This window comes from Stenella coeruleoalba (assembly GCF_951394435.1).
Source record: "Stenella coeruleoalba genome assembly, chromosome: 9".
NCBI classification, from domain to species: Eukaryota; Metazoa; Chordata; class Mammalia; order Artiodactyla; family Delphinidae; genus Stenella; species Stenella coeruleoalba.
This window is the reverse complement of record NC_137155.1, coordinates 63,135,025-63,157,972: the sequence shown is the minus strand read 5'-3', so window position 1 is coordinate 63,157,972 and position 22,948 is coordinate 63,135,025. Positions and strand designations below refer to the sequence as shown.

The 22,948-nt window shown below is 40.5% G+C and overlaps 1 protein-coding gene across 9 annotated transcripts in view; it reads left to right on the top strand.

Annotated features, from left to right (window-relative positions):
• The first annotated feature begins 426 nt into the window (after positions 1 to 426).
• Positions 427 to 22,948, top strand: part of DPY19L1 (dpy-19 like C-mannosyltransferase 1) — a 242,327-nt gene continuing 219,805 nt past the window's right edge. For all 9 annotated transcript variants that reach the window (XR_013829892.1, XR_013829893.1, XR_013829894.1 and 6 more), the window contains exons 1-5: positions 427 to 964; positions 15,594 to 15,618; positions 16,257 to 16,344; positions 19,271 to 19,408; positions 22,413 to 22,533. Coding sequence is in view for 1 of the 9 variants with exons in the window: in XM_079932253.1 (XP_079788379.1) it covers positions 667 to 964; positions 15,594 to 15,618; positions 16,257 to 16,344; positions 19,271 to 19,408; positions 22,413 to 22,533 (670 nt within the window). In the remaining 8 variants the exon portion in view is untranslated. The remainder of the gene's footprint in view (positions 965 to 15,593; positions 15,619 to 16,256; positions 16,345 to 19,270; positions 19,409 to 22,412; positions 22,534 to 22,948) is intronic.

The following is a 22,948-nucleotide window of genomic DNA, read 5'->3' as shown; positions in this document are numbered from 1 at the left end:
ACGCACAGCGCCCCCGCGTGGGCATTCCCGAGCGTCTCCTCCCCGGTCTGGCCGTCCCCGAGACGAGCTGCTTGGGCCACGCGGGCTTTCTCGGGGTCCACTTGCAGCCTTAATCGGGTCCGAAACTTCGACCAGCGGCCCCCGCGCCGAGAGGGCCCTTTCTTCTTCCCGGCCGCTCCCAAAGGGAGGGACAGCCGCTCCCGGGAGGCGATCCGTGCCCTCGCCCTGGCTGAGTCCTGCACAGGTCCCACGTAGGGCCGGGGTCGCCGGGCTGCCCCAGGTCAGCCCCCGCCCTCGCCGGAAGTCCGCGCGTGCGCGTTGGCTGTCCGGGAGCGCGCGTCCGGCGCGGAGGGGCGGGGGGAGCGGGACCGCAGCCGCTCACAGGGTGTCCCCGCCCCCGCCCCCGCCCCCCGGCGTTCCGCGGTCGCCGTGACAACCGGCAGCGGCGGCGGGCGCACGAGTCCGGCGCCGCCTCCCGGCCGCACCGCCAGGCAGGCAGCCGCCGCCAGGCCTTGCAGCTTTCCCCGCCTCCCCGCCGGCGGGGAGGGGCCGGCCCGCCCTCCGCCCGCCCGCCTGAGAGTGAGCGGCGCCGGGGCCGCCCCGCCAGCCCGCCGTTCCCCGGCCGCCGTCCGGGCGCGCGCAGCGAGCGGGCGCGACTATGCCAAGATGGTCCTGCAGGCGCGGAACAAGCACCGGGAGGCGGCCCCCAAGCCGCCCCAGCCACCCCGTGCCTCGCAGTCGCCGCTGAGGGGGTCGCCAGATGTCGGCGCCGGGGAGCCCGGGCCCGAGCGCGCGCCCCCGTCCCCTCGGCGCAAGGGCGCCGCGGGCAGAAAGGGGCCCCGCGCCGAGCCCGCCCCGCCGCTCGCCGGGGGCGGCCTCGGGGGGCGCTTGGCGGCCGGGCTGCGCGGGGCGCTGGGCCTGCGGCTCTCGGGGCGCGGCCGGACCTGGACCACGCTCCTGCTAGGTGAGCAGCCCAGCGCGCGGGCGCCGCCGGGACGCGGAACTTTGAGGCGCGGGCCCCCTCTCCCCTTCCCCTCCGCTCTCCTCCGGCTTCCGTGCCGCCGAGCCCCGCCGGTCGGTCCCTGCCAGTTCGCAGCCCTCTCCGAGTTTTCCTGGGACATCCTTACCTCTTCCTTCCCTCTCCCTCCCCTAGGCTCAGTCTTCCTCGCTCCCTTCCTACTTGCTCTCTGTCTCTGCTTTAAAAAAAAAAAAAAATGGCCCCGAGATCAACAGCTGCCCGGCCTGGCAGCGAATTGGCAGGTCTGCGCTAACGAGATTGGACGCTGCTGATTGGCGCGGGCCGGCAGCCTTCCAGTTATCTCGCCTCCTGTCCGGGAGGATGGTTTGCTTTGGGTTGGAAGCGATTCCACTGAACTCAAAGCAAAAGCACGTCCCCTGTTCTAGAAAGTTGCTAAACTTATAATTAAATTTTGGCGTGCTGTTTTTCTTCTTGGCTGCAGACACCGCCGATGGCACTTTGTGATTCCCTTCCGCACGTCACCTTCCCGGTTGTGTTGTGTTTTGGGCCCCCAAGCTGGGACCCTGCTGACCTGGGAAAGATTGGTATGGAGGGCTCCCCCTCATCCGCTGCCTTGACCTAACGGATGATATGTAGTGATGTGCTGAAAAAAATAAAGTTGAAACATTCACATGTTGTGGACCGACTTCAGGTTTCCTTTGTTTTCTGGTCGACATTCTGATAAGGCAAGTTATAGCAGTTTGGATAATAGGCCTAATTTTTCTAAGTCTAAGTCAGCAAGTAAAATGCTGTAACACTGCCTTTTCCTATATAATGTCATTAATGGGCTTTGGCTACTGAATTATTTAACTCTTGGTCCTTTCAAATTCCTTTAGTGACCCCAAAGAATTTGGAGTTCAGTATAGACCAGGGAATAAAATACAACAAATCGGCTTCCCCTGAGATCACAACCACTCAATCATAGAAAGCCAGTCATCACCGTGTGTGTGCGCCTGCACACGCACACATTTTAATGGGCTCAGAAATGTTGATATTGCTTATGGGGTACTTTTTTTTTTTTTCTATTGTAGATTCAAGACTAGAGAAATTCAGTATTTTCAGTACATTTCTCCTTTTTTTCAGTAGCGAGCTTGAAAAACCTTGCCAGTGTGCAGGTTAGTTCAATTCACCTTGGGGAGGCAGCATGGTACAGTGGATGAGACAGAGGCTCCTGATCCAGTTCACTGTGTTTAAGTTTGGTTTAAGTTTCAAGTTATTTCCTTTGCGAGCCTTGCCTTCTCTGTGACATGGGATTATCACCTGCCCTACTTACTCCAGGGCACATCCTGAGGAGCAGAACTAAAAGGGGTGGGTACTATATGGCTAGACACTTTGTATCTAAAACATTTAACAAGTTTTAGTTGCTGTTAAACTAAAAGCACAAGCATAATATTGATTTGATATCTGGTGACAGAATGAAGTTGCATTTTTCTTGAATAGATAGCTACTATAAACATTAACCACTTTGTAGCAAAATATGGAAGGGCATCACTCCTTAAGGGAGGTTACAGTAACAAATCATAGAGTAATATCTATTGCCATTTTCTTATGTGCATATTTTCTTTGCTTGTAATTTCATTTCCTTTGAATCTTATATTGGATGGCTTATATTTGGATCTAGTAATCTAGTAATGATTCATACCTAAGTTTTGTATTAATGTAACAGTGTGACACTTTACTTGACTCATCCCTTTGGGTATTGGAAAGAGGTACAGTGAAGGTGCTGTCCCACATTTTTGGATGTACTCTGGACACTGGCCATCAGATGGATGGAGGTTGGATGACCAGACCAAGGTCTAGAGACTTTCTGTCCTTGCTAACCGTTTACATGAGGACACGGGGCAGCTTGAAAGATGATTCTGGAGAATAACCAGATCTGGAATGTTTGGTTCTTTCTCTGGATCTGTACTCTCAAAACCTGTAAAGAGGAGCAGAGTTTAGACATTTTTGAAAGCTGCCTCATTTTCACTCTTCTTCCCTCCCAGAATGAGTGAGAACTGAGCTGACATGGTATGGTTTTTTAGTACAGGATTTTACTATGACAAAAATTGTTTCATTTGTGTTTTGGAAGAAATTTTACAACTTGAGGCTCCCTGATAGAAGCACACCTTTTAAAGAGAGGCTGACTAGGGGTCCCTAGTCTCTCATCTCCTCCACGTGTGTGAAGCTCTGATGGGGGACTCACAACCTACCAGGATGGCCCTTACCACTGTTGGGCAGTCTTAAGCCCTGTTAAAAAATCCATTTTAATAAACGTGTTTTTCTTTTTTTTAGACATTATTTACCATTTAATGGTAACAGTCATAAAGAAGGTCTTTGAAATGTTTATTTTTAGATGTTTCAACCCAGTAGCTCCCTATATCAGCCAGGGGAGGCAGTGGTGTAGTAAGAAGAACCATGACACAGTGTTTTCCTAACTTTTTTGACCACAACCCACAGCAAGCAACACAATTTACGTTAAACTGCTCACACTTCTGAAAATCCAACCCTGTATATTTATGCATGTGTCTCTCTGTCTGTCAAACTGTTTTATGTCAGTGTCCTGGCAGGAAACAGATTTAACAAGTGGCCTGTTTTCAAAAGTGTGAGCAGGTTTAAGGAACCCAAAAAGGACACTGAAGCACCCAGGGATTGTCACCAGTGGGAAGGTGCTACCACCTCTGGGCCTGAAGGGGAAAGGGAGCTTCCTCCGGAGCTGAACCCAAGGAGAGCTGTGGAGTGGGGGCAGGATCACCCAAGAAGAGTGACCCCAGACACTCTGCCCACCCTCTGATCTCCCACTGGTGCCTCTCACTGGCTGTCCAACGGGAAATCCTTAGGCAAGGGGTCCAGCTGAATCTTTCTGTAGGGTCAGCCTCCTGGGGCTGGGAACAAGGCAGAGAAGGGAGGAGAACGGATTTGAAAAGGGAAATGGAGACTAAGAGCAGTATGTGCATACATTTAAAATAAAAAGGTCATGCACTGTACTCACTCTATAATATACAGTGCATTTTGATTTTCTGTTCTGTCCTTTTTTTAAAAATGCTGTTTATAAACCATTAAGCTGATTTCATGATCTAGTATTATGACCCACAGTTTGAAAACACTGCCTTAGAGGAACTGTTTTCTGATTCTGTACCTGTTTCAAACTCATTGGTGCCTGAGCAAAGCATTTAGCTTCTCTGAGCCTCAGTTTGTACACATGTAAAAATGGGAGACCCGGACTAGACTAGTGGTTCCCAACCTTAGCTCTATACTAGTGTCACCTGGAAACTTCAAAAAATCCCGAAAGCTAAGCCACATGTCAGACCAATTAAATGAGAATCTGGGGTGGGGTGAGGTGGAGGGAAGCATTAGTAGCTTTAAAGTCTGATGTTCTGCTTCCCTTTAGGAGCTGACTGTCTAGCATCACAGAGCTGACATTCCTACCTGACAGCAATCCCCTGGAACTAAGTGTATCTACCCCTCCCCTCTTTTAAATGGGGACACAGCCCAGTTTGCCAAAGTTTCTCCTAATCTCTATTGTTTTCCCAAAACGGGCTGTGAGTTGCTATTTATCATCTGATATGTCTGTTATTTTAATTGGAGTAGCATTCACGGAGATGGTGAAGACTAGGGGTGTGGTGAGCCGACAGATTTAAGGGAAAAGATCAAGAATTCTATCTTGGACATGTTACCTTTGAGACATTCGTGAGATGTCCAAGTAGAAATGTCAAGTAGGCAATGGGACATAAGAGAAGAGATCTGAGTGGAGACATAAAACAGGGAGTCATCAGCGAATGGGTGGTATTAAATTCATGGGACTTGATGATAGTATCTTCTCCTGATATGGGGTTTACTCTGTGCCAGGCATAGTTCTAAGTATTTTAGATTAACTGACTTATCTCAAATTCATTTAACTATTAAGTCAGTCCTCACCATGACACTGTGATTGTCATACCCATTTTACCAGATTGGGGACCTGAGGCACACAGATGTTAAGTAACTTGCCCAAGGTCACCCCTAGAATGTGGAAGGGTCAGGACTTGAACCCAGGCAGTGTGGCTCCAGAGTTCATGCTCTTAACTGCTATGCTTATATTTCATCTTCTCTAGGGTGAGAATAGCAAGAAGAGAAATGAAGCCCCAGGGTCCAGTTCAGAGAAACCTCAACATTTAGTGCTCAGTAAGCATTAGCTTTCTTGTTTCTTCCTTCTTCAGGGGAAATAAGGAAGAGAGGGATCATAACTAGAGATAAGGGAATAGAAGTGGAAAAAGAGCATATTGGGGTTGGCTTAATGGGCAAGAAAAGCTGAGGAACCGACAGGCACAGGGGCCACTGGCCATCTTGTGGAATGGCTTTCAGACAAACACTTAGACACACCTGAGCACCAGCCCTGAGGGTGTGTTAATACATAGATGTTGGGCCAATACAGTTCCCTGAAAGCCAGTGAGTTGGATGGGTATTTGGGCTTTTAGAGAGTTTCCTCTGTTTAAAACCAGTTTTTTCTTTCTAAAGTACACTTCTGGTTAACTTTAAAGAATGTTTATAATCACTTAAATATATTTTATTATTAAAATATACAATTAGGAGGGTTCTGAATATGTGATATTCATGAGAGCTCAAATAAATAACAAATGTGATAAGTTTAATTTGTGTAAATATAAGGATATATTACCAACTCGTGATTGATTTTTGGCCCATGATATGGCATCAATACTGAAAGCAGATAAAACTTTATTATCTACATGTGTGTATTTGGATGTTGCTAAAATTTTCACTGTAGCTATTTTTGTAAGCTTTACACACTTTGTAAGATTAGGCTATATTATAATGTCTCTTAAAGCTTATGTTAATGAGATATTTACATTATCATGGAGACTACAAGCCTGTGTGCTTGTTTCCAAATGGGGTAGCATAGGCTTTATAATTTATATGTTTAATCTTAAATTCTTGTTTTGCTAGTTCATCTTTTACCATCAGATTATACTTTGCCCAAACCATTGGAACATTATTCTTCCAAGCTCAAGAGTCTGCTAGTTTTCTTTAGTTACCATTCTGATGATTACTAGTCATAAAAGTTAGTAAAAATTACACCTCTTTCTAGGTCAAAACCTTTATATTATTGTTTAATCCCATAAAAAGCAGTCCTGTTTCATAGGAAAGATCAGTTCTCCATGGGTGATCTTTCATAATTCAAGAATCATTGAGTACGATTAAGTTTAAAAAGTGGAAGAATTAATTTTTAGAGTACATAAATCTACAACTATTGTAACTTTTATTTTTGTTTTGATACTAATTTTCATTTTCTCAGCATTATTACTGTCTCCCCCCACCCCCGAATGCATTTAAGAGCTCATATATCTTCATGTTTTCCTGGCATATTTCCTCATATTTGACTTCCTTTCCAAAGTAACCAATTATCAGGTGTGTTTTTCAGTACTTTCACTACACGTAATTGATTCTTGGATGGCATTTTGTATTTTAATCATAGCAGCAAATGTTAACATAACAGCACAGTCACCAAAACCATTCACAGAAGTTCTGAGTGATTCATTGTACTGACCAAGGATGGAGGTGATTTTATCTTCTAGTTTACAATAGCACCAACTATATCTTAAAACACAGTTTATAAATCACTTGGCCAATAACTTTTGAAAACTTGCCATCTTGACAGATTTTTAATTTGAGAATATTGTTATAATTGAGAAGAGTGAGGCTTTATTCGTATGTTCACGCCAACTCAAATTTGCCTAATATACTACTGCTCTGCATTGCATTTTCCTATTACTTCCTAACAGTAACCACTGCTTTTTGTAGTGCAGCCTTTCAGTGCTGAAAATGTCACACCTCAGAATATTTTCCCCACGTTTTAATACTAATCATAAAGTACTTACATAACTAGCAGAGAGCTACTGTTTTCTACTTATGTTTAAAAGTGTTTTTAAAATAAGACCTGATTCCTCACTCTTCTCATCTTTGATCTTCATGGAAGTTTCATGGGAATCTAGAACTTAAAAGTTAACTCCTGGAATTTGATATGTGAGGAAACTAAAATGGGCCAGGGGAATGGTCTGACATCTCTAGTGAGTTCACTGGGTGAAGTTTGGGATTAAAGTTAAGGTATCTTGGCTTGTTAAGCACATCTGTCAAATTGTAGGTTTCAGATCTACAATCTAAGGCAACTGTCACAGATGCTTTAATGGGAAGATGATCTCATGTGTTCCAAGACCTGATAACTTTTTTAGCAAGAGCACTACTTTGGTGGCTTATGGGGAATTGATCTGATTGTTAAATCCTTATGGTCAACCTGTCAGTCTCCATTTTGTCTTTGCATAACCTTTTTTCGGAAACTACTAAATTCTGAATTGTTTTTGATTGTGTTAGTTGGTTGTTTGGCATTGTTACAAAAAAAAAAAAACAGAATAAAATAGTAAAAAACAGTATCACAGTTTTCTTAATCATTTAAAGACTAAGCAAAACATTGTGCTACCCAAGGGCAGTTTGCAGTTTGGGGAGAATGCATAACCTTGAGAATCCATAACCATAGCCTTGAAACTTTAAATGGCTTATCGATTAATGAACTTGTTAAAATCTCTTGCTTAATAATATGCTGGGCCTGGGTGTATATTGTGTATATATGGATCTTTTTTTTTTTTTCCTCTGGTGAAGAGATGCAGCTTCTACATTTTTTCCCATTAGATTTATTAAAGCTTTACAGTTTCACTATGCTTGCTCAGGGGCATTTAATGAGCTAGCATATTATTTCAGGTGTATATTTTATCTAGATACTTGTTCTTTAAAAACTGAATGGAATTTTTTTTTAGTAAGGAGAAAGTTACTTTATGAAAATTGGTAATGTAGGTTACTGTTTGATTTAGAAATATTTGTGTCCATATTATGTGAGGATATGATTTTAGAAGGAAGTTAGAATTTATTGCTTTAAAAACCCATATGTTGGGTAATTGTATTAAGTATTGCCTACTTTAATATATGTATATACATAAATATTTTAAATGTGAACATTTTCTTTGTCTATTTCTTTGTTTAGAGGCCTAATTTTATACTGCTTGGGGGTGGTGATATACATTTTCCAGGTTCTGTTTTTATAATTTCACTTCAAAATAAACCTTTGTCCTTGATTTTTAAATTATTTCTAAGAAGTTTCCTCCTTTACGTCAGTGTACCCTTTTGGTTAAATGTGCTTATTAACATTTTTTAATGCTTAAGCTTCCATTTAGAAGGGCACCAGAGGCATAGAACCCAGGCAATCCACGAGGCCTTGGTTTATCCCAATCATGTGACCTTGGGCCTCATGGGAAAATAAGAGCCATTTTTGCCTCAAAAGGGCTCCTGGATCTTTTTGCTTAATATGTGAAAGTGCTCTGTGAACTGCAACTGATAAACAGTTGTTAGATTTATTCATTATAATTGAGAATTTCTTAATTTTTCCCTAACTGTTGTAAGGTATTATTTTGCTCAGTGCCAAATATACGGAGGAGATTCAAATTAACTAAGGTCAACGTTACAAGCATTATTACATAGACCACTGTGAATTCTACCTGGGAGCTATATAGTTTCTTCCAATCGTGATGGAATTTTAAAGTAGTCCTACTTCTCACTTTGAGACTTAATGTCTCTATTAATAAATTGAGTGCATTCCTTTTTTCCCTATTGAAAAAACAAATTAAAAGAGTCAAACCTGCCAAGGCTTTTAGTTTGGGGAGCAGAAAGATCTAAAAGGAAAACAGAAAATAGCCATGGAGGCCCCTTGGACAGTGTGAAGTCCTAAGTGTTAGTAGTTGTAGCTATACAAGGTCATTACATGCTAGGAATAGAGACAACCAGGTGAAAACCCCTCATTTCACATTTGGTGAAGATGAGACTGAAGCTAAATAAGTCATATAAAATCTAAGGAATATTTCTTCTTAAGAATGACTTTCTTACCATGGAAGGTAAAAAAGAATTCGATTCTTAATTTTTTTTAAAATTTTATTTATTTATTTTTTTGCGGTACGCGGTCCTCTCACTGTGGCCCCTCCCATTGCGGAGCGCAGGCTCCGGACGCACAGGCTCAGCGGCCATGGCTCACGGGCCCAGCCGCTCCACGGCATGTGGGATCTTCCTGAACCGGGGCACAAACCCGTGTCCCCTGCATCGGCAGGCGGACTCTCAACCACTGCGCCACCAGGGAAGCCCTACCGTTCTTGATACCACTGGTTGAGTGGCTCTGCCAAACTCCCCTCCTGGTGTTCCTAGAGCTCTGAGAGCCTGACACACTGTATATATAGTGAGTGAGCCTTCAGTCTCATTATTGTCAATATCATGTGTATTTTGTATCACCAGTATCAGTGATGGGAATTCTTTTGTGATGTTGGATCAGAGTCCACATACAGCCTTATTGTAACTGTCTTCTTTTCTGGCTACGCACCATAAATCCTCACCTAAATTGTAATCATGTCCTGTAATCCATCCCCCCTCCCCCCCCACCCAATCCCACTTTAATAAACCCTGTGCTGAGAGGGCCACTATTGATCTGCCTTCTCAGATTTCTTACAGTTCATAGACTTTGTGCTATTTGCTTGGGTGCCTAATGTGTTCTCTCATTATTTTATGCACCTAAATCTTCTCTCTCAAAGATTTTATCTTTAAGGGCCCAGATGCTGGCTACTATCACTTTAATGTCCTCAGTTTCTAGGAAAATGTGTTGTGCATCTAGGAGGCATTTAGGTACTTGTTGGCTTTAAAGCCCTTGATAACACACAGTCTAGGTGTAGAAAGAAGGAAGGGGCCAAGCCTGAGGTATACACGACCGTTTTCTCTTTCCCAAACTGGGTCCTAAAGAATGTCTTTTTACTTATTAGTTTACTATACAGAAACTGGGCTTTGATTTTTTCTAGGTACTGTAGACTAGAAACATGATTTCCTTCAATATATTAATTTTGTTATATCTGTTTTACCTTCACATAATTGGAACCCTTCGAGCAGTTTGGAATGCTTAGATATTGTCTTTAGGTGTTTAGGTTGTGACTTAATTGAGTATATTCTCTAATTTCTCTCACATGGTGATAGTCATTTAACAGTTCAACCCAGTGAGGTGCCAGGCACAATGCTAGAAGATGTAGATATTAAGATGAATTAAACACAAGCTCAGCCTCAAGCCTTCTCATCCTAGCATAGGGAACTGTTTAGGTGCTCTAATAAAAGTATAATAGCTATGTTGGCAGGACAAGCTTCACAAAATGCCACATTTGAATTCCTTTGACTTTGAAGGATGAATTAGTAGTTTTCAGGCAGGAGCAAAGGCATAGCATCATTAAAACACTTGGTAGGGACTTCCCTGGTGGCGCAGTGGTTAAGAATCTACCTGCCAATGCAGGGGACGCGGGTTCGATCCCTGGTCCGGGAAGATCCCACATGCCGCAGAGCAAGCAAGCCTGTGCGCCACAACTGCTGAACCCACGTGCCACAAGGACTGAAGCCCGCGCGTCTAGAGCCCGTGCTCTGCAACAAGAGAAGCCCATGCACCTCAACGGAGAGTAGCCCCCGCTCACCGCAACCAGAGAAAGCCCACATGCGTAGCAATGAAGACCCAACGCAGCCAAAAGCAAAACGAAACAAAACCAAAAAACACTTGTCATTTTAGGGGATCATTGCCCAGTGCAGCCAAGCATGAAGGGTGTGTGGTGGGATTAACTGGAAAAAGGCCAGAATGTGGACTCCATGGTGTGGGCCATGGAAAGTCATGGGACTTTTTAGACGGGGGGAGGAGATGCTTAAGTCTGTACATTTAGAAACTGACTTCCTTCTCCAGGATGGATTGTTGGTGTGGAATAGGGAGACTATTTACTGGTGACTTCATCTTCTGGGAAGAAACTTTTAAACTCTGAATGGACCCTTGAGAACAATTGTTAGTAATATTAGGAAGAGGTTGAGTGTGGAACTTGTCAAGGTTGATTTTAAAACCTTGTCCAGTGGATTTAAGAAGAGTTCTTAACTTCTTTTTATGTCGTTTTGTTACTTGAGCATTAGGGAGGCCAAAACTGTGCAGAATGCTTTAAGTATGGATTAACCTCAATTTAAGAATAAGATGTATTTTTAAATTTTGCAAGTCATTTTGGACTTACAATATATTTCTCTGTATAAATATTGTTACGAGATGAGGTCATCAAATGCCTACAGATGGGAAGGGAGGCAGCTCTGTCACTGTGGAAAGAAACTGAGGCTTGGAATTAGAACTTCTGGGTCCAGGTTCTTGCTTTTGGGGAAATAACCTCTCAGAGGCCCAGTTTTTCATTTGTAAAATGGGAATAAATACAGGATTGTTGTGAGACTCAAATAAGAGGGCTTGTGAAGGTATTCTGTGAATTAAGTCAAGTACTAGTTATGAAGTACACGTGTGAGGGATTAAATGTAGGGTCGATGGGAAACTGTAGTCCTGGCTGCGGTTGCAGGAGGGTGGCTGGCAGGTTACCAGAGGGGGGCAAGGGGAGAAGCAGCCCACCCTGGCTTCACAGTTCCTGCTCTCCTGCCTTGAGGAGGAGGAAGAGAGAAAGGACAGTGGGTCTCCAACTTTAGCGTGCAGAAGACTCAGCTGAGGAATCTTAGGAAAGCAGATCGCGGGGCTCGACTTCCCAGCAATCCTAACTGGGTGGGTGGGAGGACTTCTGAGTCACCTGCTGGGGCGAGGCGACCTGGGGGAAGGTAGGAGGCTGGGAGAGTTGGTGAGAGAGGTCTGGGGGATCTGGTGCTGGTTGGAGAGGGGATGGGATCTAGGAACCCTTGAGGACTGAGCAGAACAGCGTGGAAGGACCCCCTCCTCCATTTCTTTCCCCGTTCCTCCTGCCCTCTTTACTGCTTGGAAAGCTCTGCGGGCCAGGCAAGATCGAGAGGGGGAAGCAGGGGGTGTCCCCTTCCCACTTTCCGAGCTGTGGCTGGAAGGAGGGGTGTCAGAGGGAGCAGAGCTGGGGCAGGACCTCGGGAACTCCACTGTGCCGGGGTTCCAGACTGAGAATGGCAGGCTTAGGCAGCGGGCTGCGCGTAGACGAGGGGTCTAATATGCACTGATCGCTGGGACTCTATTTTAGAAAAAAAAAAAAGAAAACTATTATGTGCACACGAGTGTGTGTGTGTGTGTGTGTGTGTGTGTGTGTGTGTGTGTGTAGCTATCCATCAATCAAAGTACATTCAACTCTGGTTTATTATGTGGACATGGTTTAGGATTATTTAATTTCCCACCTTAATTATATGCGTTAATTCAGCAAACATTTGAGTCTGGCTATGTGCTCAGCTTCTTGCTAAGTACTGCTGTAGTAAAATTCAGTGAAACATTGTTTGTACCCTCAGGGAATTACATTCTATTTTGTTTAAACAAGATTCTAATAACAGGAGAAGAATAATTTTCAGTGAAGAAGCAGCTCAAATCGCATAAGGCTGAAAATTGATATAATGTGACATATAATCTTGTACAAAATTTCGTTAATCAGAAAGTGGAAGGAGTGGCCAATTTAGTTTCAGAGTATTGGTAATTTGTGTGCTTCTAGCAAAACTTAAGAGCCTTTCAGAATTCTCAGCCACAGGATTGCAATCTTTTGAATTATGTTACAAAGCAAACCTTCTTTCCTTGAACACCTTTTTCTTATAGAATAGTTTTGGATTTTTTGAAAGTTTTCTTTATCTTCTGATTTTTTTAAAAAAATGCTGTATTTACCTCAGTACCTTAGAATGACAAGAATAGCATATGTGTTAAACTGGAAAAATTGGTTATCAATTTTGTGACACTCCCAGAAGACTATACACAGGATTGATAATCACTGGAATACATTTAGAGAAAATCATTTATAATCTTTTCTGTAGGCAAGAAGGCAAGAAAAGCTCTTTAGGGATACTTGAGGAAGTTTTTGTCATTTTATGTCTTTATGCTTAAATTATGCTCACAAGGCAGTATCTGCTTTACTTGCTGGGGCTTTCATTTTCAAATGACATGCATATAATTTATCTCAATTTTGAATAAATTAAAGTATAACTCTACACTTTTATAAAAAATAATAGCTTCTATAAAACATACTGCCTTTATCAACAGATGAATTGTAACTTTTTTCTTTTATCTTTAAAATAAATAAAGAAAGAGGGAAGGGGAATAAGATACTTAGGGTAAGGAGGCTCTGGCCTTTGTGTCAGCCCCTCCCTCCTCCACAAGAGGCCACACAGCACAGGGATCTTAGGTCGGAATTCCTGCTTCCAACCTCCCTTTCTCTGTTTATCCACTTTGTTTCTTGGGCAAGTTCCTAAAGTTCTCTGGGAATCAACGTATTATCTGTATACCAGGGAAGGTTGGTACCTAACACATCGGATGGTTGCGAGGATTTATTGAGTTAGTTCAAGTAAAGCACTTAAAAATGCCTGGCAGGTAATAAGAATTCAAATGTTAGCTGCTTTATTACTATTATTAAATTGAAATGAACAAAGGACTTCAAAACATTGGGCAGATTATGAATCGACCCTGGAAACTATGAAAGAGGGTCATTCAAATGCCAAGAAATCCAAGAATTGTCTAGTGCTGCACGGATTGAATTAAAGGAAGGCACCAAAAGGCACTTTGTATCTTCCATCCTTCTGAGAAGTTGTAGTATTCTGAGGAAGTAGAGAGATGATGATCTTGAGAAATCCTATGTATCGCTGCAGAATTGTGAAGGTCAAAGACTAATTTAAAGGCATAATGTGAAATGCATTTCTGTTAAAGTCAGCAGAATACTGGATGCCCTCTTTTACCAGAATTACTTGGTATTATTCTAGAAGTTTATTATTATTGTCAGATGGGAAGAAGAAACTAATAGTAAAATTATAAAACATGAGCAAAGTTATCTTTTTAAAATATTATTTAAAATGGAGAATTGAAGATGATAAACCAAAAAAATAAATAAATAAAAGACTTAATAGTTTAGTAAATGAGCCCAAAAGAAATACATTACAAAATAAATACACTTCAAAAATAAATACATTAACAATATCCAGTAAAGTATAATGAAAACAAAATTTCATGGTTATTAGCAGGAACAAAAAGATGTTAAACTCCCAGGTAAGACTTAGTAAGAAATATGAGTTAACTATTTATCGTGTATTAGCTCTACTGATAGGATTTTTGTCGACGGCAGTTGAAAAGAGAGTTGAATAATTGAAGTTATATATCATGTTTATGGATACTAACATATACATATATATTATAAATATGTAGATTCTTCCCATATTAATTTATGAATGAAATCAAAATTATAAGCTCTAAGGGATTACCAAAGTATAATGTGACAAGTCTTCAGTATAAGGTGGTATTTACATTCTATGATAGAAGAATGATTTATTCAGCAACATGATAGTTAGATCATTGAGAAAATAAAGCCCAGATTATATTATGGTGGTGTGAAGTTTTTAAAGGTAAAAACCAAAAAGGGAGTGGATACTAGATTTGTCAATAAGAAAAAAAAAATCAAAATTTCAAAAGGTCAAAGTACCATGTACAAATAAATGGCAAACCTAGTTAAATATTTGTAGTTTCAGTGATCTGGAAAGAGTAAATCTTTTTCTTTTGTAACTATCTTCTAGGTAAAATGCATTTTTTAATTTTTAAAAATATGAATACTTCTTTAAAAATAAGACAATAAGATCTGAGCTGTTTGTCTTTCATTTCTAAGAGTACTTTATAGTTCATTTCCTTAGTAGTTATTTAATCAGAAGCCTGCAATACAGTGAATCTTGTGATACAAGGAAACTGAATGGTATTTTCTGGATTCATTTTAATGTGTTCTTTGTACTTGTACAGAAAGCAAACTATGAGACTGGTTTTATTACTAGCTTGTTTTCTCTCTCTTTTCTATTTTCCTTACCCCCCTCCATCTCCTTCTTCCTTCTTCTTTTGTTTTAAATTTGTTTAAAAAATAGTAAAATATGGGCTTCCCTGGTGGCGCAGTGGTTGAGAGTCCGCCTGCTGATGCAGGGGACATGGATTCATGCCCCGGTCCGGGAAGATCCCACATGCTGGGAAGATCCCACATGCCACGGAGCGGCTAGGCCCGTGAGCCATGGCCGCTGAGCTTGCGCGTCCGCAACGGGAGAGGCCACAACAGCGAGAGGCCCGCGTACCGCAAAAAATAAAAAAAAAGTAAAATGTATTATAGAAATTAAGATATTGCAGCACATATCGAAAGTGATGGTTCCCTCTTTTTGTCCATCCCCAGTCCTGTTCCCTGAGGTCACCATATTTCTTTATTCTGTTGCCTCTCACCATTGGTTCTATTCGCTTTGCAGTTGAGTTTGTGGAACTTTCCGTCTGAGGGTTTCTTGTATAGTTGTTGGCAAATAATAGCTCCTCATTTATTTTGTTGAATGAGTGTATGAATGAAAATTGTAGATATATGCTTAATTCTTTTATAATTTAGTCTATTGGTATTTTAAGCAGAGCCCTGGGACTTCTTTTGAAGAGTCCCTATTCTTTGCCCAGTCCCTAAGAGTTCAAGATTTACAGTTCCCAAACTTTACCATGCTTATCTTTGTAATGCTTTTCTGTAGGGTGAAAACATTTTTTAATAATAAAGTAATAATTTACGTTTCTTTTTTCTTGCAGCTGCCTTTGCAGCAGTGTTGCACTGGTAAGATTGTTTTTCTCCTATGGTATATTTTATGCAGATGTTTATAGCCTACCAAACTATTTCTCATATATATATGAATAATTTCAGTTTAAGGATGAATGTATATTATTACATGCAGCACACTAGTCTGGAAATGTAGTTTAATTCATAAATCAGAGCCAGAATAATGCAATTTTTTAATAAAAAAGATCTATTATTAAAGAGGTTATATTTGAGACTCTCCTTCCCTTAACATTAATATAGTGTTCATGTTGAGAGGAAGATTCATTCTTTTAATTTTCTGGATAGAAAGAAATATGAATTTCATAAATCAGACGTTTCTGAAATGGTAACCCAATGACATTTATAGTTTAATCTATAATTTTATTTTACTTGGCTTAAAACGTCATTATTCTGGTTCATTCTAATTTTAAAATCTAATTTGAATTAGCTTTTAAAATTCTTATAGAGAGAAAGTTTAGTAGAAATGTAAGATATACTGAGTGGAAAAACAAATATGCATACCATTGTGTTTGAGTTTTATCACAAAATGAGTTGCAAATATATAGATTTTTTGTTTTTTGCTTTTAGAGTTTCTTTTAGAATTATACTTAGTATAAGTTTCAACACTGTTGCTTTGTTACTCTTTTGTTTTACAGGAGCCATATCACACACCTCTTTGAAAATGATCGTCATTTTTCTCACCTCTCAACATTGGAAAGGGAGATGGCTTTTCGCACTGAAATGGTTAGTTTTCATGTAATATTTTATTATAGTAGTTTAGTAATCTAAACATTTTAAGCTTTTCATCCTGGAAGTTTTCAAAGATGTTCCAAAGTAGGAAGAGTAGACAACTCCCCCTACCCATTCTCCCAGCTTCAACAACTGAGGACACATACCCATTTTTCTGTCATCTACATCTTCACACACCCATCTCTTTTTAAAGGAAACCTCAGATATCGTTTCATCTGTAAATATTTTTCATATGTGTCTCAAAAGAAAGGACTTTTTTTTGTTAACTACAGTATCATTGTCATACTTGAAAATAATGAAGAGCAATTACTTAATGTCATCAAAGATCAACCAGTGTTTAAATTACCTGGGGGAATGGGCGTTTAGTAACCATAATTCCTCTGTAGAGAAGAACTTTCCCACAATACTTATTTGGTTTGTTTCTCTGAGGTACACTTCACAGGAAAGACAGGAAAATGCTTGATTCTTTCTTTTTATTACAACTTTTCAGAAAAATGAGTTGGTTCCCTAGCATCTTCTACTGGTGACCAATGGAGTTCTGTTGGTACTCCTTTTGGAGTACCATTATGGCCTGATAGATTTTAACATATTTTTTAAACTTACCTGTCTTTAGCTGGTGAGAGCCCTTGCAGTTCTCTCTGTCTCCTTGACATGACCTCACTAGTATTCTGTAGCTTCCTTACTTGCTGGTACTACAAGACGTTTCCTCTCCAGACCTGGAATCATCCAGTTTTCCAAGGAGCCCTGATTCCTTTCAGTAGCACATGGTATTTAGAGACCACAATTTTGGTTCTAGAGGTGCTCACTGATAATACTTTATATTAGATTGGCCATTGTGTCTAGGCCTTTTTAGTAAACAGAATTAGGAAACAGTTTTTTAAAAGGAGAAAATAAATTATTGATTTATATTTCTAAATTCAAATTTAGTTTTAGGTGGTTTTTACTTTTTTGATATTAAATTTGTATCTTTTCTGTTAGCTTGAGAATCTTGGTTTCAAATTACTTATACTTGAGGAGTAGAAGTATCAAAGATATTATTCAAAATGATTACTGAAAATAATTTAAAACTTTCTTGCAGCTCTTTTTGACTTTAGGATATATTCCATTAGAGGTGTACAGTAAAATTACTATTGATATGTCTTAAAGTTGTTTGAAATCCTCTCCCAACTAGATAAATAATTAATTCTTCTTCTTCTTCTTTTTTTTTTTTTTTTTTGCTATTTAGGCATGTAAAATATTTTGTTTTTAAATTTTAATTATATAAGATATTCACATGGTTCCAAAATCAAACCTACAAGGTAGGTTGTAGTTTCCTGGGGCTCTCATAACAAAGTACAATAAACTAGGTGCCTTAAAAGAGCAGAAGTTTATTCTCTCACGGTTCTGGAGGCTAGAAGTCTGAAATCAAGGTGCTGGCTGTCCCATGTTTTCTCTGAGACTCCTTCCTAGCTTCTCATGGTTCTGGCAATCCTTGGCTTGCATTGGAGGTACAATCACTCCAATCTCTGCCTCGGTCTTCATGCAGTTTTCCGTTATACCTCTGTGTTTAAATTTCCCTGCTGTTATAAGGATATCAGTTATTTTGCATTTGGAGTCCACCTAATCCAGTATTACCTCATTTCATTTTGATTACATTTGCAAGGAGCCTATTCCACATAGGTCACATTCACAGGTTTTAGTGGACATGAAATATTGGGGGACATTATTCAACCTAGTACAGTAGGAAGTATTTAAAAAAACAGTGATATGAGAGCTAAATACCATGGTATCAAGAACCATTCTTTTCCTTTTCTGGATAGGCAAATCACTTTGATATTTATAAACCTTAAGGTGAGTTTAGAGTTTGATAGCTAATGGTACTGGCTACCAGGGGAGCTCTAGACAAAACTGTATAGCAGATGGAATTGGTTCATCTGTTTTGCCCTATGCTGCCACTTCTGCTCCCTCATAAGGCTTCTAGTACTTGCTTGTTTTTTGTCCCATGTAGTATTCCAACCTTGATATCTTTCATAATTAGCATGTCAAAGTAAAAAATTATTTTCCTCAAAATGGGAGTACTACCACTGTCCCTCTCTCCACCCTCAGAGCCCTGGTCCTGCAGGGTACTTACCTTATGCTGAGCTGAGAAGAAGGAAAATAGTCTGTAAAACTAGCTGGCATCTGAATGTAACTTACATGTAATACATCAGTGTGTAGCCTTCCTAATATATTTGTATTTTTACATATAACTCTGGAGGAAAGGTGGCTGATAGCACCATTTTGAGGATTCAAATAAGCATTTAGGGGGAAACGTTTTTGGCTGAGGATGATTGTGTTGGTTCATGGTAAACTTAGGTTCCATAGTAAACTCATCCTGTTCGTAAGATAGCCTTTACTAACACTTCAGTTAGTATGGGTTATAGGGGTTTCTTAAATGAAGCGTGCTGTCTGAGTTATATTACTTTTTATTCTTTTTTAAAAATTTTTTTGCGGTACGCGGGCCTCTCACTGTTGTGGCCTCTCCCATTGCGGAGCACAGGCTCCGGACGCGCAGGCTCAGCGGCCATGGCTCATGGGCCCAGCCGCTCCGCGGCATGTGGGATCTTCCCGGACCGGAGCACAAACCCGTGTCCCCTGCGTCGGCAGGTGGACTCTCAACCAGTGCGCCACCAGGGAAGCCCTATATTACTTTTTAAATGTTGAAACTATTTTTGAAGCTATTTTGAGATCAATTGTTTCAATTAAGACAAGGTTATACTAAGATATGTAAGTTTTTTGCAACCTGAGCATTTATTAGTGATCAGAAACCTATGAAATTAATTGTAGCTGTTACTTTCTTGATTGCTTTATTTTTCAAAAGCAGTATATTTAAGTTTTTTTTTTAACCTAATAAGAGGCATAGTGATTATGTCCTTTTAATCATAACATGTGCTTGTTTCAGGGACTGTATTATTCCTACTTTAAGACTATTGTGGAAGCACCCTCATTTTTGGATGGAGTATGGATGATTATGAATGATAAGCTGACTGAATATCCCCTTGTTATTAATACATTAAAAAGGTTCAATCTTTACCCTGAGGTAAGATACTTTTTCAATTGTGATTTTTTTTTTTTTACTTTTTAAAGTATTACTTATATTAAATGCTGATTCTAAATCTAAGATGTAGTTCAGTATATTAAATTTTCTTTTTTTTTTTAAAGAAAACGTGTATCTTTTCTTGGAAAGGAATATGGAAAAAAGATCATTATTAATTTTGGGGGTCTTTAACTGATTTTATGGGAATGATTAGTATGATTGCATGGTTTACAAAGTATGAAAACTGTCTAGATTTGGTATGTTTATAGGGATTATAGCAGAGGAGTGCCATTCCTTGTACATGTCATTTGCCAAATAATGTTTCTTCCTTATCTGGGATTCTTCATTTAATTGAATGCACTTTTCCCCTGTGGGAGTGGAAGAAAGGACCTGAGATAGGAAGGCAGTGATATCAGTAACCTTTGGCCTCTCCTTCACCATCCCTCCTTCATTTGATGCATCCCTAAGCATTCTCCAGGACCAACCTGAGATGTAACTTCCTCAGTGACTCCTCCTTGAGGTTCTCCTGTTAAGCGTACGTCCCCTGGGCTCCCCCTTCTTAGCGTGCTGATGCTTCTAGAAGGCATGCTGCCTGATGCCAGGGCCATGGTCTCTGTGGGATCTCAAGCCCGGGCTCAGTACCAGCACGAAGCAGGGCTTTTGGTCATTTCGCATTGAGTGAGTGGAGTCCAACTTCCAGATCAACTGAGTTACTTAGCCTGATTGATTAGTAAGGCAATAGAGATAGAGGAGACAGAGACCAATAAATAATCACCAAAGTACTTATTGAGTACTTTCTATAACCATGTACACATTTACTTTTACAGCAATGGGATCACACAACACATAACATTTTTTATAAGTGCTTTTTGTCTTTTAAGAATATATATATATATTTTTTTTGTGGTACGCGGGCCTCTCACTGTTGTGGCCTCTCCCCTTGCGGAGCACAGGCTCCGGACGCGCAGGCTCAGTGGCCATAGCCCACGGGCCCAGCCGCTCTGCGGCATGTGGGATCTTCCCAGACTGCAGCACGAACCCGCGTCCCCTGCATCGGCAGGCGGACTCTCAACCACTGCGCCACCAGGGAAGCCCTGTCTTTTAAGAATATTTAAAACCATCTTCCTAAGTCATCTTTTCTTCAACAGCATCATGTTTATGGCTGTATATACAATCTACCATTGTTTATTTAGTCCATCTTTTATGAAAACTTGGGTTGTTTTCAACTTTTAAAGATCTAAAGCTGCAATAAGCATCCTTGAAGCGAAATCTTTACATACATTCTTATGTTTTTTTAAACTATGAATATGTTGATGTGGAACTATTTAGTTCAACAGAATATATGCTTTAATGATTTTGGTACATGTTGCCAAAGTGCTTTCTAGATAGGTTATATTCCCACTAGCAGTTTTTCTGAAAATGCTTGTTTCCCTGCATCCTTGCTAATTTAATAGGCTGAAAAAAGTTAAGATCACATGAAGTATTTTGTTCATTGCTGTATATATGTGTGTGTATGTATATTTTATTTAATGCTATATCTTAAAATGCATTTTCACTTTTAAAAATAATTGCTTATTCATGCCCTTTGTCTATGTTTTTATTGATATTTTATAAGCGCTCATTTATTATATGCGGGATGTTAATACTATGCTATATGATAAGATATTTTCTCCAGCTTTTTATTGCCTTTTAGTTTTGTACAGTATGATGAGAATGTATTTTTTCTGTTCAGAGATATCTGTGAAGCTTTTAGATTTATGGTTTTTAGTCATTCATATGTAAAAAATCTTCATTCTTAATTGTTATAATTATGTTTTTGAGATTTACATTTTTAATTTATCTGGAATTCGTCTGGATGCTCAGCGTTGGGGTAGGGATCTAACGTTATATGTTTTCAAAGTGGTCTTCTGTGTAACCTAACACTTGGATGAGTGGTCCGTCTTCTCCCTGCTTCTTTATTATATCCAGAATTATTATACATATATGCTTGCATCTGCTTTTGGACTTCGTGTTCAGTGTTACCTTAGGTTGAGGTCCTGGAAAAGAGGAGATGTGCACACAGGAAGTGTATAGGGGAAAGCCCTTGGGGGCAACATCTGAAGGGGGATGAAGGAAGTAGGAGGAGGAGGAGGAGAGCTGAGCTGTGATGCAGTCACAGCAAAGGCCTCAGCCAATCCCCTGGGAAGCTCTGGAACTGGGATGACCCCGCAGAGTTGTCCTACCTGAGGCAAGGGCCCCTGGCCTTTATACCTCCCCCTGTTGAGTAGTTAGACATTGGATGCAGTTGCCCTTGGGAGGGGTATGATCTTCAGTGAATTTACTCTCTTCAGCAGAGGGTAGCTCCCAGAGAGGGACTCAGCTGGGAGCTGTCGGCCACCAACCCTCCCAGCTGCTAGGGGAATGAGTGCCTCAGCCTTGAAGGGGGATCTGGGTGGCGCTCCACTGCCTCCACCATGGTTACGTTGATCTGTCTGGCTATTCTTGTGCCAGTATCACACTATTTAATTATGTAAGTAACAAATTTTGTTAATCTGTTAGGACATTTTCTTCAGTTATCTCCTTTTTGTCATTTTTCCATATAATGCATCTCAGTAGACACTTGGGATTTTGCTTAGCATTGTGTTATGTTTATGAATTAATTTGAGGAAGAATTCACATCTTGAAAAATTAGATCTATTCAGGAAGACAGATTATCTTTCTGTTTGTTCAACTCTTCCTTTATGTCCCTTAGTCGAGTTTTATAGCTTTTGAAAATTACAGATTTGCATATTTCTTGTTATATTTTATTCTTACCCATGAGAGGCCATGCACTGGTGAAGACTGACCAGTGAAGAATCTACACAGGGGATTGTGAAGGTCCATTTACTAGATTTAAAGGGACCCAAGTGGATGGTACAGGAAGGGAAAGTTTGATAATTATCAAAATATCTCAAAAATATTCTAGTAAGGAAACTATTGAGGATAATATTTTTTTCTTATGGTGTCTCTCTTTTTTTAAAAAAATTAGGTAGTCTTAGCCAGCTGGTACAGGATTTATATCAAAATAATGGACTTGATTGGTATTCAAACCAAGATATGTTGGACAGTTACCAGAGGAGAAGGACTCAGCCCTATTGAAAGCTGTGAAGGCAAGTTTCTATGATATTGTCCAGTTGTCTGTTGCAGCATCATAAATTTCCTGCAAACTTAGTGGTGTACAGCTTCTGAAAGTAGGGAATTTGGGCAGGGTATAGGATGGTTGGTTGGTTTCCACTATGTCAGAGGACTCTGCTAGACTCAAATGGCTGGGAAGACTGGAATTAACTTGGGGCTACTTCACTTAGAGCCAGAATGTAAGTACCTGCATGGTACTTGTACCTGCAAGGCTGGGCCCAACTGAGACTCAACTGTGACACCTACATGTGCCCTTTTCATGTAACTTGGGCTTTTGTGTAGCATAGTACCTCAGGATAGTTAGGCTTTTCATGTGGTAGCTCAGGGCTCTAAGTTGATACTGCATGACGTCTTCTGTATGGCTTCTGCCATGATCTATTGAAGCAGTCA